Below are 16,313 nucleotides of genomic sequence, written 5' to 3'. Positions count from 1 at the left end.
TATATTTGCATGAGAATTCACCCGTTGAGTTCAATTTGCATGATATTGCAATATGTATGTTTGTTATCACGTTCTGGCATCTGTTTCAATATCACCGTTCGGTGCTCTCCTCGTAGAATGTTAGAATTCCAAATAATAACAAATGAGGCAAGAGACGATGCGATGACGACCATAAAATTTAGTGTCAAGCAGGTTTTATATACACGAAGATTAGGTGTCGAAGATGTTTAATTATGTTATCAGGAAGCAACAGGCGGTCATCATATACCTTCTTAGTATTTCAAAATGTACACAAGATATTCTCTGTACTGCAATTGTATAAGGAAATAAGTGAAATTCAGTCAAAATAATATTAACAACCAATTTCAAACTAAAAATTGGTGAAAAAGCAACCACGTGACTAACAACATTTTCAAACAATAAGTTTGAATAAAATTTAAATAAAAAAGTCGTTAAACATATATACAAAATTAAAATGAAAAAACCATTTTTTAGTTATTTGTATTAATGTTTTTATTATTTTTAGTAAAGATCGTAAATATATTTAAATTTTTATAATAATAATATTTTTAACTTGGAATACCTATTAAATTTTTCTAATAAATCATCGTTAAAACTTAATAAAGTGATTTTTTCGTTAGACTTTTTCATTCGTAATTCTAGATAATAAATTCAATTAGTGTACAGTTAGTATATAAGGCAAAATTTTTATATATTTTACTAATTTTCATTTTTTTTGTATTATTATAAATTTAATTTAATAGACTTGTCGAATGTCAACATATAGATATAATGTAATTGTTTCTAATAGAATTTCAATATAAAAACGTTCACGATGTTAAAAAGTTACCGCTTTCTTTTTGTCTAGTATATAAAAGTGAATATTTTAAAATTCTTAACGACGATACATTGACTTTCATTCAAGCTTTAAAGTTCTCCTGAATTTTAATTTTAATAGTATTTAAATAGAGTATTGGACAAATAGTTACAATAAATTTTTCTACCTAGTAAAGCATCAAATTTTAAGATGGACTATACTTTTTCATATAAAATTTTTATATTTTTAATGTGATTGCTATAATTTGTAATAACTTTTTCCTTGTCTTTCACAATTAGGTATCAAATTGACTAAATTTTAAGTTAAAAGAATTACATTAAAATGTTCGTTAATTATTTGTTTTTCATTGATTTTATCACAAATTCGCGGCGATGGATTTCTGCTTCCGTCGACAAAGTTGTTTCTGGAATCGTCGATCAACTAATGGGCGGTTCTAAAATTTTACAATAACTATTCAATATAATTATTAAAGAGAAGTGAGGACAGGGTGAATGTTTAAATACTTACTAGTTCTCTCCGTGGAGAGCTCGCCGAGGAACTGAGATCAAAGTCATTCAAATCTTCGTAAGTTAGTCTATCACTACTAACCGCGTTTTTATTACTTGTCAGTAGTAGTTGTTCTGAGTTACGCCTGCTAAAGAAATTGAAACTAATGTGGAGAGAAAGAGCAATTAGGATACATCTTGGATTGAATTCGGTAAAGCTTACAGTTTGTTTGGTCGTCTCGCTAGCTGCGGCGTAGTTTGTGACGTCGTAATATCAGTCTGAGAAGTCATCGCCTTCGTCGGCCGTCGCGAAGTCTGTTGCAGCTGAGTCATACAGTATATCTTCTCGCGCCTCGCTAAACGCTCCAAGTCGGAGAGTGCGCTTTCTTCGCGCTCCACAAATCCAGAACTGCTCCATATACGTTGACTTGATCTTCTTCGGTTGAGTATTGGCGTGTCCATTTTTGAATTGTTTTGTGGATAGTATGAGTTGTGCGCGGCGTTGCTTGGATAGAAGTTGTTCCGATTGCTGGAACTCGTGCTGCTGATAATCCGGTTCATAATTATATCTTTGCCCGTCATTCGGCGGTATGAAGAGAGGTCGTGCCCTAAATTTAAAAAAAATCTTTAGAAAGCAAAAAATAAAATTAAAACCAATTTAATTACCGAGAATCGAAGTGAGATCTGGCCCAGGATCGTAGTTCATCAGATCTTCCTCGCACAAAATATCCTGATTCATTGCTAACCGCATCTCTAAACGTGGACTGAGATGATGCGGCGGAGGCGGCTGGCGTTGTTCTTGTGGTGTCGACGAATGAGAGATCGGATGGTCTGGCCGCTGCTGATTTTGAGGAAAATTGGAACTTCTGTCGGAGCACTCGATAATTGTATCGGTATTTGTTATTTTGGTTTCTTGGATGATTTGTGCAGATACAAAGTATTTGTCAGCACCGTTCCCATAGATTCTGGTCTGGTGTTGCAGTTGTTCGCGTCGCATTTGATGTTGCTGCAGTGTGCTGAGGGACCTTGTTGCTCTTACCACCGAATGCAGTCGCGAAGGTGGAGCGGACTTGTCGACTAGTGTGCATGAGTCGGGACTCTGGCTGCTCGTCTGGCTTGAATCTGATTCGATTGGTTCTTTTACCGAACTGGCACCATCGACGCATGTTCTTGTTGTTGCCACCATACTTTGCCCCTGCCAATTTAGCCGAAAATTAAATTTACCTCTAATTTACTGAATGGTCTAATATAAAACTTTCAGAACAACAAACTATGCACTAAAATTTCTACGAAAACGACTAAACAGACTATTTGGAACTATACACTATTAATAAAAGAACAGCTATTTTAGATATCCTACCTGTTGTGCTTTATTACCATTCAACGGTCTTTCATCGTCAGACTCACCACTTTCTGTGTCTTCTTCAAATAACGGTTCTAATCTTCTCCTATATTAAATTTTTTTGATTAAATATCAAACTATTCTAAACTCGACTATAACTTTAATTATTAAATATATTTTCACTCGTCTATCTATTTTTTTTATTTACAGACACGTAAAAATCTATTCGGTTAAATAGGTTCCTATACAAATGGCATTAGAAAATTCGAATTTAGATTTTTTTCAAAAACTTTACCTTGGAAGTAGTCCTCTCATATTACTCGAGGTGATGGGTGGTGCCATCATTAAGAGTTCATCCATCATTAGTTCAGGTTCTTCGGGTCCAGAATAATCGGATGATGATTTTGTAGGTGATTGCTATAAAAAAAAGGGTGTATTTTATTGAATCATTTTCTATAAGGTGACTTAATTTAAAATATTATTTACCATATGATGATCTGGTCCTGAAAAATTATGTGCATCATCATACTCTCCTCCGCTTGTTGGTGTACCCCAAAGATCTTCACTACTTGCGGCTCCGGAAGATTCCAGTGGGTCATCTTGTCTCTTAATAACGCTATCGGGCAATTCACGTTTTACCAAATACTTATCAATAAAGGCCTTTGACTCTTCAAGGAATGCACCAGCACGAGATGTCCAAGCTTTTATTTGGTCCGAGTTGGAATAATGTTGGCGAGTTACAATTTTTATATCTAGAAAATTTTTTTTACAGTGGACGAAATAGTAATTAAAATCAACCTAACTAACCACTTTCAGAATCCTCATCACTGGAATTGAATGTTTTATCGTCCGTATCTTCCGAAGGAACTCGTTCCAAACTTGACATTGTTCCGTAGCGCTTGAGTCCCGTATTGAGAGCCAAATATGGCGGTTCATCTGGCGAGTCGTCGGAAAAGGAAGATTGTGGCTGCGTGGGTTTTGGCACGGGAATTGTGCGATCTTCAGCTTCGTCGGGTGAAAGTTTATCAATCTCCCAAATGTTTGGATTACTAAAATTTGATCATTTTAGAGATTATCATGAAGGGAAAAGTTTTTTATTACCTCAATCGACTGTTTAATCCTTCAGGCGTTGGCGGCACTACAGAAATAGTTGGAACAACTTCAAATGGATCCATTGTTACCAGACTCGCAGCCGGATTGATTTGTGCCAATCCGATTAACATCAATGACCAATCTTCATCTTCACCTTCACCTTCATCTTTCTCAATAACGATTTCCGGTTCTGCCTTCTGACTTTCTTTTAGCTTTTCCAACACAATTTGTGACATTTTCGTTGGTGTATTATTTTTCAGTGTCACCGTTTGCTTTTTTGCTTCAATGATACTTTCGAATATTTTGACTGTCTCATGTTTGCACACCTCCGATACGCCTTTTCTCTCGAAATCTTTTGGCCTGCATTTGCACGGACACGGCGTATTACTTTTTATGCGGTATTCTTTGTTTTTGTTACTGTTAATGTCGACACTCGACGCGGTTTTGCTCGTGTTGCTTTTGCAACTATTGGACGGGCTAGAAATTAGACACGAGTTCTCATGTCCAGAATCGGTTTTATTTTCGCCAGTTATCGTACTAGAAGCGGACGAAATTGTTGTTGACGAGCTATTGCTTGCTAAACTGTTTTTCCGCCCTTCTTTCGACTGAACCAGCAACGAGTTGCTACTAGAGGAACTTAGACGACTTGCGCACTTTTTGACGCAACTCCGACACACAGAAATCGTATCAATTTTATTGCTGAGCGGACTCGAGCGTACCGTGACTTGACTATCGGGCGTCGTGCTCCGCGAATGATTTGGCGAATGGTCTTTGCTAGCGACTTTTTTTTGGTCGCCACCCCCGCCATTCGTGAGTAGATCTGATGTCGTTCTCGAAGTATCACTAGTTGTGCGTTGTTGCGTTGATTCTAACATGTTATTGCTACTACTTCTATTAATATTATTATTATTGTGTTTACAACTACTTTCTTTAGAGCTAAGAATGGAAGTTTTGCAACAGACCCCATTTTCGTCGATTAACTTGAGTTCTGTTGAACGTTTTTGCACCTCTTCCGGACTCCAATCGTGAATTTTGTTTGCTTCGTCATCCGGATCCGAATCTATAGGTTCTGACTCGATTGCCTATAGATAGCACACACAACATGCATGTTACTCGTCTTTCAGACTTTTGTACTTGCGAGTTATAAAAAGTTTTGTTGTGAGGTACATTACCTGTTTCTCTAATTGACATTTCATCCATTGTGCAAGGTGAAGGGCTCCGCCGCGCGAAGTCCCACTCTTGTTAAGGCTACGACACTTTTCATCGATAAATTCTTCAATTTGCTTCGTGACCTTCTTTGACGGCGACTCTTTTGTGGTTTTCGACTGCTGATTTTTTTTTTCATATATGACATAATACGATAATAAAAAGAAAAACGAAAAAAAGAAAGAAGAGAGAGAAAGAAAAGAGAAAATATTATATCAATGCTAACAAGCAGTGAATTTTCTATTGGCTTTAACTAATTGATCAATTATTTAAACAAGTTTACAAAAAAAAAGAACAAAAATAAACTTTCAGAAACATTTTCCACACTTTCATACATTTTTATACAATTTATATTCATTTAATTTTTACAATCAAATATTTTCATTAATTTTACATTTTTTTAATGGGTACATTTATGAAATTTAATTAAACGGTATATAGAAAATTCAGTGCTTGTCTTAATATTAAACATTGATATATTTACACACAAAAGATAATAATAATAAATAAACACAACATCGAAATAGCGTTGAAAGTAATTTAGGTATAGAAACAAATAAAATATAGTAAAACACCAATCCAGAGAATGATTTGAACACATTAGATTTAAAAGGATAAAAATAAACAAGGAGTTTTTATATGTTCAAATCGTTTATTTTTTTTTTGTTATTTCTTTAATTAGTCACAAATAATTTTTATGTTTTTTTTTTTTATTTTCAGTATAATCTAAATTACTTCATGATAATCATAATAATAATAATCATTTTTAAAGTGTTAAATTTTTATTTTATTTTTTTTTTTTTATTTTAGTTTACGTGTTTTTTTAGATAAAACTTACAATAAATTTTCTATATACGTTTAAAAATTAGCTTTCATATATTTTTGAATATGTATGTTTAATTTTTTTTTTAATTTACTAAAATAATACTTTTTTTTCTGCTTAAAATTTTCCATTTGATTTGTAATATTTTTACGGTAAAAAAGGCCGTTGTATATCCGGTAGTACAGTTTTTTTTCATTGTTAATTAATGCTAAACAGATAAATAGATAACAATATTAATTAAAATTATGTGTTTTTAAAAAATGATTGACACAGAACGGAAGACGAAAAATATTTTTAAAAATTTGATGATAACATTGATAAAATTGTCAAAAGCCCAAAATTTGTATTTTTTGATTGATTAATTTTGTCTAAATTTCATATTATAAATATGTATCTGTTAAACATTGTATCGAGGCATCAAATATGATGAAAATTTTTGATTGCAAAAATATTGTTTAAGGCTAAATTTTAAATTTATCTTTCTAAATACAAGCCATTGGATTATTGGCCATTATTTGTTTGTTGATAATATTCAATATTTATTTATGAGATAAGCTAACATGAGGATAAACTTTATATTCATTGTAATTCATAGGATAAAATTTGATGTTTTCATTTTTAATTGATTAATGTTTTCTTAAAATATGTTAAAATTTCATATTTTTAATAGCACATCAAATATGTCACAACGATAAATTCATAAATTTTTACAACATTTTCACTCTCATTCATTTTTTGCATGAATAGAAATCACAAATCAAGTAGATTTGGCTCTGTGGGTTTCGATGGAAGCATGCCGTATGGATCGTCGCCCAAAAATACGAGCTCTTCCACAATATTGCCCAACGACGGATCCAAATTGACTTGATGAAAGTCCAAATCGAGCTCCAACAAGTCCCATGACCCACCAAAGGAATCCGTTTTAAAGACAATTTGATCCTCGATGGGGGATATTGTGTGTATGGAGCTGGCGGCAGGCGATGGTGGTCGCCATGCGCCGTTATTGGAAAATGTTTCTGAGTTTTTCGTGGAATTCATGGCGTTCGATGACGAGGGCGAGACATTTGGCGGTGGCGTATCGGGTGTGGGTATAATTGAGGGGATTTTTTCGGCGACACGCGTTCCCAAGGAAGATTGTTTTTGCGTGAATATTTCGTCGCCGCCATCATCATCGCCCGTATCAATGAACGATCTACCTACGGAACTTAAGCTAAACTCTACAAAATTGCTACGATTGCGTGTAGAAGAAAATGCAGAATGCGTGCTCGAAGAAGGTGGATAGCAATTGTCATGCGAATCTTTTGACGCTGAACTGTAGCTGCTGCGTGTTCGAAGTCTATAACGATTGGGGGATTCAGTCTCTTCTTGGCAGGATTGGCTTTTCAAATCTATTTTTTGTGATATCTCACACTTATTACTATTACAACTACTAAAATTACTCTTATTTTGCTTTGTACTAGAAGATAAGTAAGTGATTTCCGGAAGTTCAGAGATCGAGCCTTGCAACGCGGACGAGTGACGCACATTTGTCACACTCTGACGCAAACTACTTAATTTACTTTGTTTCATTGCAGCGATTGCCGCTTGTGCGGTCATAATTTGGTGTGTAATATTACTTGTGTTATTGATATAATTGGCTGCATGATAAGAGGGATAGCTAAGGGGACGCACCTGCTGGTTGCGATAGTGAATGTTGTCCATGGAAAGCTTCACGGAACTAACAGACGTCGTTGTTGCTCCGATTTCTCCGTACGGTAAAAGCGTTTGCATGATATCCGGTGAATCTAGCGGACTACTGAGTGGAGTCGAGCTCAGCGCAGCATTTACTAAAAATCTAAATACAAAAAAAAAATTATTTCTATTTCAACGTAAAATCAAAAAAAAAAAAAAAATTACATTTGTCGCGTTATGTAATTTTGCCACACAGCTTTCAATTCCGGTGATGGTGCTTGCAAGATGATACTCTTTCGTTTTGTGTTTTTCCTAGGAGTTCTTGTAATGTCGGGTCCACAATGGACAGTTGGACTTTCTGCAGCTCTGCCATTTGGGTCAGTTGTCAGACGAAATTCCGTTCCTTTATCAAAATTTAAGAAAACTCTAAAATTCTTTCAAAAAATAACTATTTTTAATATTTACCTTTTCTTTTTACAGTGAAACACGAGTCCACAATGTGAGCCAACGGAATCGGATCCTCGGTGATGAAGAGAACTCTATCCCGACTTACTTTCGTAAACAACAGAATATCACTAAAAAGCAACGTCCAATACGGTATAACTGATTTTCCTTCGACACGCGATAAGTCTCCGCCGAAAATCCATTGTCTGCCTTGTACTGCCAACACGAATGGTTTGCATTTTGTAAAAACCAAACGAGCTTCCAAGTCTTGTAATGTCAATAGGGGTCGTCCATCGCACAATGGCTCCATGAGTCCTGCCGATGTCGTTATTTCACGATACGCAGCCTATTGCACGCCAAGTAAAACGTGAAAAATTGATATATTTCTTGATAAATAATAGAAAACTACCTGAATTTCATAGATGACAGTTTGAAAGTTGTTAAATTCTTCTGTGTCTAAGCGACAGTATGAAGCCAATAACTGCACTAACTTAAATAATTCACGAAAATGTTGAAAAGGTCGATGTATAAACGATGTTAGGTCAGGTCTATTTCTTGGCACTGATGGTTCAGTTATAAATTTCATAAAGTCTGAATTGAGATGCCGCGATTTGTTCGCAAGCACACAGTCGGCCTTCGTCAGCCCCGTGCAGTATTTTTTATAAGCAGCTGCAAAATCCAAAATCAATATTTTCTTCTAAAATAAGGATAAAAATATTAAACTCACCACAAATCGCAGTGGTCTTCGACAAGTATACACGAGAAGCAAAATGTATATGCGGTTCAACGTCTTCCTGTAGCAGTTGCTCAAGGATATCTTTGGAAATTTGCATCAACTGAATTTGAAAGTGTGCGTTAAATAGGAATTTTTTTCAAAAAGTCAAGTAAGTTACCTCATCAATATTTTGAAACAACACTTTGTGATCATTTGGAGAAATAATATCCTTTCGTTCTTTCATGGGCGTTACAAAACGGTCCATTCCAAACTGCAGAGCACTAATGAAATGTTGCTCACTACTTATTAATTGGTACAATACTCGACGACGATGATCCTCAGGAGTGATTGCCATAATTGACTTTATTTTTATCAGAAAGTAAAATTAATCAATATGAGAACCATAATATTATTTGCATGAAAATCATTTTGAAAATAAGGAAAAATAAAAAAAAAATCATAATTTTTTGTATAAATTATTTATTTATTAAAGTATTTTGTTATTCTAGCAAAACAAAAAAAAAATAATAAAATTATTATAAATAAACCTTAAATTAGCAGTTTCGTTTAATTAAGTCCAAAATTGATTCTCTTAGTCTAAAATATATTAATATTTGAATAAATACCTAAAATACAATTAAATTAAATAGCCGATAATTATAAATTATTATTGAAACTTTAAATTAATTTTGACCACAAATAATTGCGTTTTTTGTTTAATAAATAACATTAAAATCTAAATATTGCCAATTTTGATAAAAATTTTCCTTAATTGTAGCTAGAGAGAGTCTTAAACTTTGGTACAGGCTTTCAAAAGAGGACAAACAATCAAACGGAAACAAAAATATAAAAGCGTATATATTTCCAACCTCAAACTATGTTTCTTTTTAAATATCATTTTTTTTTTCACACTACTTAACTTCCTATTTTTTCTCCTATTCTCCTAACCTTATAGGTCTATATTTTGGTCATTCATAATTTTAGTTTTATCTTATTCAACAAAAATATAAATATTAAGCTAATAAAAATCATAAAATAAAACAAAAAAAAACTAAAAAATAAATTAATAAACGAAAAAAAAAACATGAAAATAAATATAATAATTATTTACATAAATAATAAATAAGATTTAAATAATAAGTTATTGAATTAGAGATTTTTTATAATCATTTTTTATTAACTTTTAACAGTAGTACGATAGCCTCGGTTCAGTTTTCAAGTAAATTTACAAAAAAATAAAAAAAAAATAATAATATTTAAGATAACAGCCAAAAGGATAACAAAGAGCGAATTAAAAGTGATGTGAAACTTTGTCAGACAATAACGCCTTGACCTACCTCCTTACTGAAGGTAACTTGTGGTAAATGAAGTTTTCGCTTGGACTCCGATGGATTTGAGCAAGTCGTTGTCGTTGTGAGCAAAAGTGGTTGGAGTGCTGCCTGTTTAGCGCTTGAACTTGCCTCGATGTCGGTTTCTGCAAGCGTCGAATTCGATGTCTGAACCTGAATTGGTGGCTGTCTCTGAAGTTGTGGATGATGTGTAGGCGTCTGCTGAATTGTGCTGGACGACGAATACACATGCGACGTGGGAGCCGGTTGTAATTGGAATGTTGCCGTCTGTTGGCTAATCGGCGATTGAGACCTCGTAATTTGTTGACTAGTGGGTACTGTGTTATTGTTGTTATTGCTTGTGGCATTTGCTGCGGCATTATACAGTGTCGACTTGATGCCATTTGCTTGTTTATTGGAAGGTGGTCGTCGAAAAATCTCCAATTGCAATGTATTTCCCTGCGCTGTGATCAAGTTCAGGACATCGGGCTCCGGCATCGTCACAACATTTTCATTGTCAATGAAAACAATGTAGTCTCCCGGCAAGATTCCAGCCTTTTCGGAAGGCAACCCGGGCTCGACACGTTCGACACGTGGTGGATGCGTCCAAACGATCGACATTCCGTACCCCTTTTCGTTCGTTTTGACTAAGCGTTTCGATATCGTGAATGGCGTTCTGCCACTCGAACTTTTGTAATTCAATGATGCTGATTGTCGTCTCTGCGGCGTATTTTCTTGTGGCGGGTCCAGCTCCAAGAATCTCAAAAATAAGTTTTCGTCGGCATCACGTTGATGCAACGCCTTTTTACTGAGAGCAATTTCTCCACCGCCTGGCGCCACGATATGCCCGTCATCTAGACTGGTGATGTCGTCGCAAGACTCGTGCGAGAAATCGTACATTGTTGAGAGCTTTTGCGGGGTCTTTTGGATTTCACTTGACTGCGTTGTGGTGGACATTGAGGGGACACTTGTCAAACACGTTTGCGGTTGCAATTTATATGATCCATGAATGTCTTTCTTAATAGCATTCGTTACTGGAAACGAGACACATCCCAAAAATTCGCTGCGTCTATAAAGAAAAAAGAAATATCGATAAGTAAATTTTTCTATTTTTTTAGCATTTAAAATGATGGTTATCGAAAAATCATTAAAAACTCGCTTTACAAACGATAAAAAGTTTTCATTGATCGAATCAATACGAATATAGGTCAAGGGACAACAACAAATTAGTTCAGTCGAACGAACGCGAAAATTTCATTCATTCACAAGAAGTGGAAAGCGTTCATTATGCATTAAACGATGACAACTTAGATATGGGAGACACAATAATTGGCAACGTGCCAAAAATAATTTATCAGGTGCTTGTGGTGTGTGTGGTTCTAAGCTATTTTTTTGTCTGTTTGTTTGATTGCGGGGTGAAAATGGAATTTAACACCGAATAATATAAGCAAACAACATTTATGATGAAGAGATTACTGAACTCACTCAGTTTCTTCGTTGTTTTTTGTGTGTCAATCAACTTTATGAATGTAATTTTTATTACTCGTTAATTCACTTTCGTCGTCACTTTTGGACGACGTATCACTACTGCACTGTTGCAATAATGTTATGTAATTTCTGTACTCTTCGGATGGCTTTGCGTTAGTTGAATGATGCTTTTGGCATGTGTAGTTTTCACAGTAATCACATTTTACTTTGTTACTTGAGGAGGATCCACGCAAGATCCCCGCTACTGTTTGTGACACGAAAGACATTGTTTGGCGTAACACAAAATTTTCTAAAAAATATTAGAATTTTTTAATTAATTTTTGCTTCATTTTTTTCCAAAAGCACAAAAAGTTAAAAACAATTTCTATTTGTTAAATAAATAGGTGTTTTAAACATGAAACACTTAAAAATCATAGTAACATAAAAATTTACAATTTTTTGAATAAAAATTAAATCTTTTAAAAATATTGCATTCTATTTCTCGAATACTTTATTAAGAAAATTATATGTTTTTTTTGCTTAAAAATTAACAAGACAATTACATTAACACGGTAACATATAGGAAACAACAGTTCTGACGTTAATTTAATATTAAAATATTTTTACATCATTTATAATTCAATTAAAAATTTACACCAGAACTGTTTTATCATCATCGCAACCAGAAAGACAACATAGAGCGTGCAAAAAACTGAAAGTAATATAATAAAAAAATATTGTACGCTGCTGTTTTTTGCATTAAAAGGTGCAGAATGCTAATGTCAACGACAAAATTATTATGAAATTTCATTCTTGTTGATTTTTTAGATGACTTTTTTTTTATTTCACACCAAAGTCTTTCTTCTGTATTTTTTTATTTTATTATATTTTTCACAATTTAAGACGATGTCGAATCACAACCATCATCACCACTTATGACAGAGAAAATACATAAAAGTCCAGGATTTTTCACATATGTGAATTTATATATGAGAACTGTACATTTGATAATAATTCAGTTTTTTCAGGGTATTTAGAGAGAAAAACATGGATTTGACACAAAATATTTACAAGTAAAATATTTGTTTTATCACAAACTTGATTTTTTTAAATTTTCTTTTTTTTTCAATTTTCTCCCATAGAATTATATCATATATCACTCTTGCTTCTTCTCCTTCTTGCTTGTCCTTGTGGTAAAATTTTCTCTCATTTTATTTATGTAATAATATGTTAAAACATGTATGTGGAAAAATTTCTTACTAAAAATACACCATAATACTGTGATTGCTAATATTTTCATAAAATTTATGTCATTTCTTTGCTTATAATTTATTTTTTATTGTTAATTATATTTATTAAAATTTTATGTGTGTGAAAATCCGAGAAAAAAAAATTTAGCAGGACGGGGCAAAATTTCGTTATGAAATCTGGAGACAGACTGATTTGGAGTTGCTAAATCGATCCACTACTGCAATGAAAGTTACCATCACAGGGGAACATTTTAAGTTGTTCATTCGAACGGTTTTTCATTGAAAAGGGAAATTTCAGGAGTTTTGTTTAAAACTGACTAAATTTTTACTGATTTTGTTTTTACTTCTTTTAAAGTGAATAAAAATTGAACAAAAATACTTTAAATATTTCCATTGATGAGGTAACCCCATTATTAATAACATGCGAAATCCGCATGCGCGAAAAATGAACCACTTTTATCTCTGTTCACCTTTGGTGCTGTGCTATTTTTCAGTGTTAAAATCCATTTGATCAAAAGGCAATGTAGTTTAACGTTAACAGTCGTCAAGACATGTTTAACTTTTTGTACTATTTTTTTTTTATCGTCTTTTAACGAGCATCTTGATTTTTTTTTAATTATTCAAAATAAAAAATACTTACTTGCATTCACGATCACGGTGCCATACACCTAACTTGATAACTTTGGTTTGGTCACATTCATTCAGGTCAAATGTGAATTTGTGATTAAAGAAAGGTCTATTTGTATTTCGGTGAACGGCAGTTCGTTGGTACGTTGTTACTTTATTCGGTTGTGGTACAAGAGCGACTTTCACATAAGCATTAATTGAGGTCCCAGTGGATCGTTGAAGATCTTTGCATCGAATTGCTGTAAAAAAAAAACAAAAGATTTCATTAGTATTTTTTCGTATTAATTAAAAATAAATGTTCGACGGGCTTCGATTTTTACCATCCACCACTCACCGTGAATAACTAATTTGCTGTCTTTTGTGTATATTGAGAGATCAATAGATCCAGTAATGAATAAATTGCGTCCATTATTGAAACTTGACTTGGTGCTAGCTACAGATCGTCGTTTTTCCATTGAATCTTCTGTTGTGGCAGCTGGAGAAAACGTAAGACACTTTCGGATAATATGTCCCTCGCCAGTCGGAGTACTGCTGACTTGCATATTGATACTCCGCATATCTGGCGTAATTTCATTCGACAAATTTGTCGACAATACGGATTTATTCTCGTTTTGACTAGCGGGATACAGGGAAGAGGTTGACGAGGTGTTCATGGCAACTTTTGGTGTCTCAATTGCAGCAATTTCATCGAAGGTTTTGCGGATGTACGTATTCTCAATGTCATAATAGGGCGTTGTTGGACTAGGCAATGTCGATGCGATGCGCTCGTTATTCGCATTGCTATGTTTGACTTTGCGTCTCACAGCACGTTGGCGTTTCAAATGACACGATTCCGGGGGAGAATCTTCGCGTTTACGCTTACCCAGGGACTTTCGTTCCATTGCCACAAATTTGGGGGAATCCGGAGTCCGAACTTCACGCTCATTTATGACGACCTCGTCTAAAATAATCGTTTTGTCAGCTGTTTCCAAATATTTGAAGCTCGGAGAGAGATCCAAGTTTTCTTCGTATTTCAGTAAATCGCTCGCTGGATCGTCCGCTGGCGTGTAAGTGGGCGAGCATTCAACGCTACATTTGGAGGTTTTGCTTTTCAGGCTTGCCGAACGCTTTGGACGTTCTTTGCGGGCACTTTCGAGAATCGCATCAATCATTTTGTCCAGCGTAATGTCACCCATTTGCGACGAATGCAACGAGTCGTCGTTGTTGTTGTTGACTGACGTGGGTGTCATGGGTGGTTGAATAGGAGCTACAAGCGTATTGGGCTTCTTAAAACTAAATTCATCTAAAAACGGTTCCTTATCTTTTTTGTTTTTACTAGAAATTGTGTCTAAGACTGATTTATTTTCCTCGCGAAAATAACGTCCGTTCTCGTAGTAAGAGTCTCCCAAGCCAGGCAACGTCGAGAAGGGAGTCGGCGAATACTCGACATCGAAGGTCGGCAGTGTCGAAGAGTATTGTTGCTTTTTCTTCATTGTCGATGTCATCACTGGCGTATTTGGGAAGGCACGTTTTTTGTTGTTGTTGTTATTTTTGTTGCTATTTGGCGTACTGTTTGGTGTGATATTGCTTAAATCACGTAAGGCAATCGTACTGAGGAGGCTGTCATCCAAGTTGTTGGTCAACACTTGGTTCCGCAACGGAAGGATGCATGGCGTCGATGTGTAGCGATTTTCTTTGTCTTTGTTCATTTCCATGTCTTTGATACTGATTGCCGCCAAGGACCGGCGACCTTGACGCATTTTTGTACTGGTTGGTGTCCCGTGCACTTCGTTGCTGTTATGCTTCGCTGCAGACGTTTGTTGCAAGGCACCCAAGGAACGACGACCGTGATACGGATTGGTTTCCGTTCGTTTTGTTACTGTCCACTTTAGCATTGCGAGTGTTGTGTTTTTGGGTTTGTAAGTTGAAAATGTTTTCTGTAAGTAAAAGAAAAATCGTTAAAAATCTGAAGGGTTGCACATTAAAATTAATCTGACAATTCAACCAACTATCAAGGATAATTATCACGCCTTGTGTCCCTCAAACGGAACGTGAGAACAACATTTTATTGTTATTTGTGTAGAACACACACACGAAAAAAATGCAGAAGAAGATATAAAATTGAAACAAAGGAAACCACCAATTCCTTACAGTTTGTAATTTTTAAGGAGATTCCCCGATATGATAAGAAACATTTCCGTTGTATAAACTTTTTGAAGATATCAAGTTTTTTTATTCCTACATTCCGGAAAAAAAATCGGGTGGGTCGACTATTGATTTTGTCTTTCTTCTTGAAATATTTATGAATATTTGCAAAAAAATATCGCTAATTATCACGCAACATTGCTTCCCTTAACTATTTTACTCTTGAGTCCCACGATAATCATGAAAAAAGCTTGACGTATGTTAATAAAAATCAAAAATAATTATCTTGGAGAGTTTGTGAATGAAGCGTGTGTTAGGAAAACAAAATTTGCACGCAACGCAATGCGGAGAAAAATATAAAGGAAAGCATTTAATAATTGATTATTTGTATAAAAAGACGAAAAACCGCAAAAACGCAATCTCGTATTTTTTTTTTGTAAAAAAAATATTAATGTTCTATGAGCGAGCATAATTAAACCGCATAATTTAAGCAGTATTGAGGTGAGAGGTGAGCAAAAATAAGAATTTCATAAATATTATTAAAAATATTAAATAAACATGCAAAGATGAGTATGTGCACGAAAAACCAAACGAATTATGCAAAAAGCTCGGTCAACCACAAAACAATCACAATTATTTATTGTCTGTCTGTCAACATTTTCACCATTATATTTTAGCGAGCTATTTATTTTATTTCATTTTTTTTTTTTTTTGAATGATGACATAAAGTTTGACGAGTAAATTATCTTTAAAAATATGAGAAAAAAAGTAACTTTAAACTGTTGAAATAAATTATATTAAATAATTATATTTTTTTATGTTTAAAGAAATTTAAAAAAAATGAAAATATAACAATTATATATAAACGTTAAGTTTTTTATTGTTCGTTTCAATTATCATT

The 16,313-nt window shown here is 34.2% G+C and overlaps 1 protein-coding gene across 1 annotated transcript; it reads right to left on the bottom strand.

Moving 5' to 3' along the window:
• Positions 1–1,074: 1,074 nt before the first annotated feature.
• On the bottom strand, positions 1,075–15,162 carry LOC134837496 (uncharacterized). The gene is given in 19 exon segments (XM_063852876.1): positions 1,075–1,271; positions 1,346–1,487; positions 1,547–1,931; positions 1,990–2,518; positions 2,684–2,771; positions 2,961–3,082; positions 3,152–3,417; positions 3,473–3,714; positions 3,767–4,817; positions 4,857–5,066; positions 7,454–7,620; positions 7,683–7,860; positions 7,923–8,247; positions 8,311–8,570; positions 8,629–8,737; positions 8,795–8,977; positions 9,954–11,013; positions 13,302–13,527; positions 13,623–15,162. Coding segments are annotated over 19 exon segments (7,161 nt in total). The 3' UTR covers positions 1,075–1,193.
• Between the last annotated feature and the right edge of the window lie 1,151 nt (positions 15,163–16,313).

Source organism: Culicoides brevitarsis, chromosome 1 (assembly GCF_036172545.1).
Source record: "Culicoides brevitarsis isolate CSIRO-B50_1 chromosome 1, AGI_CSIRO_Cbre_v1, whole genome shotgun sequence".
Taxonomy (NCBI): domain Eukaryota; kingdom Metazoa; phylum Arthropoda; class Insecta; order Diptera; family Ceratopogonidae; genus Culicoides; species Culicoides brevitarsis.
This window is presented reverse-complemented; position numbering and strand designations above follow the sequence as displayed.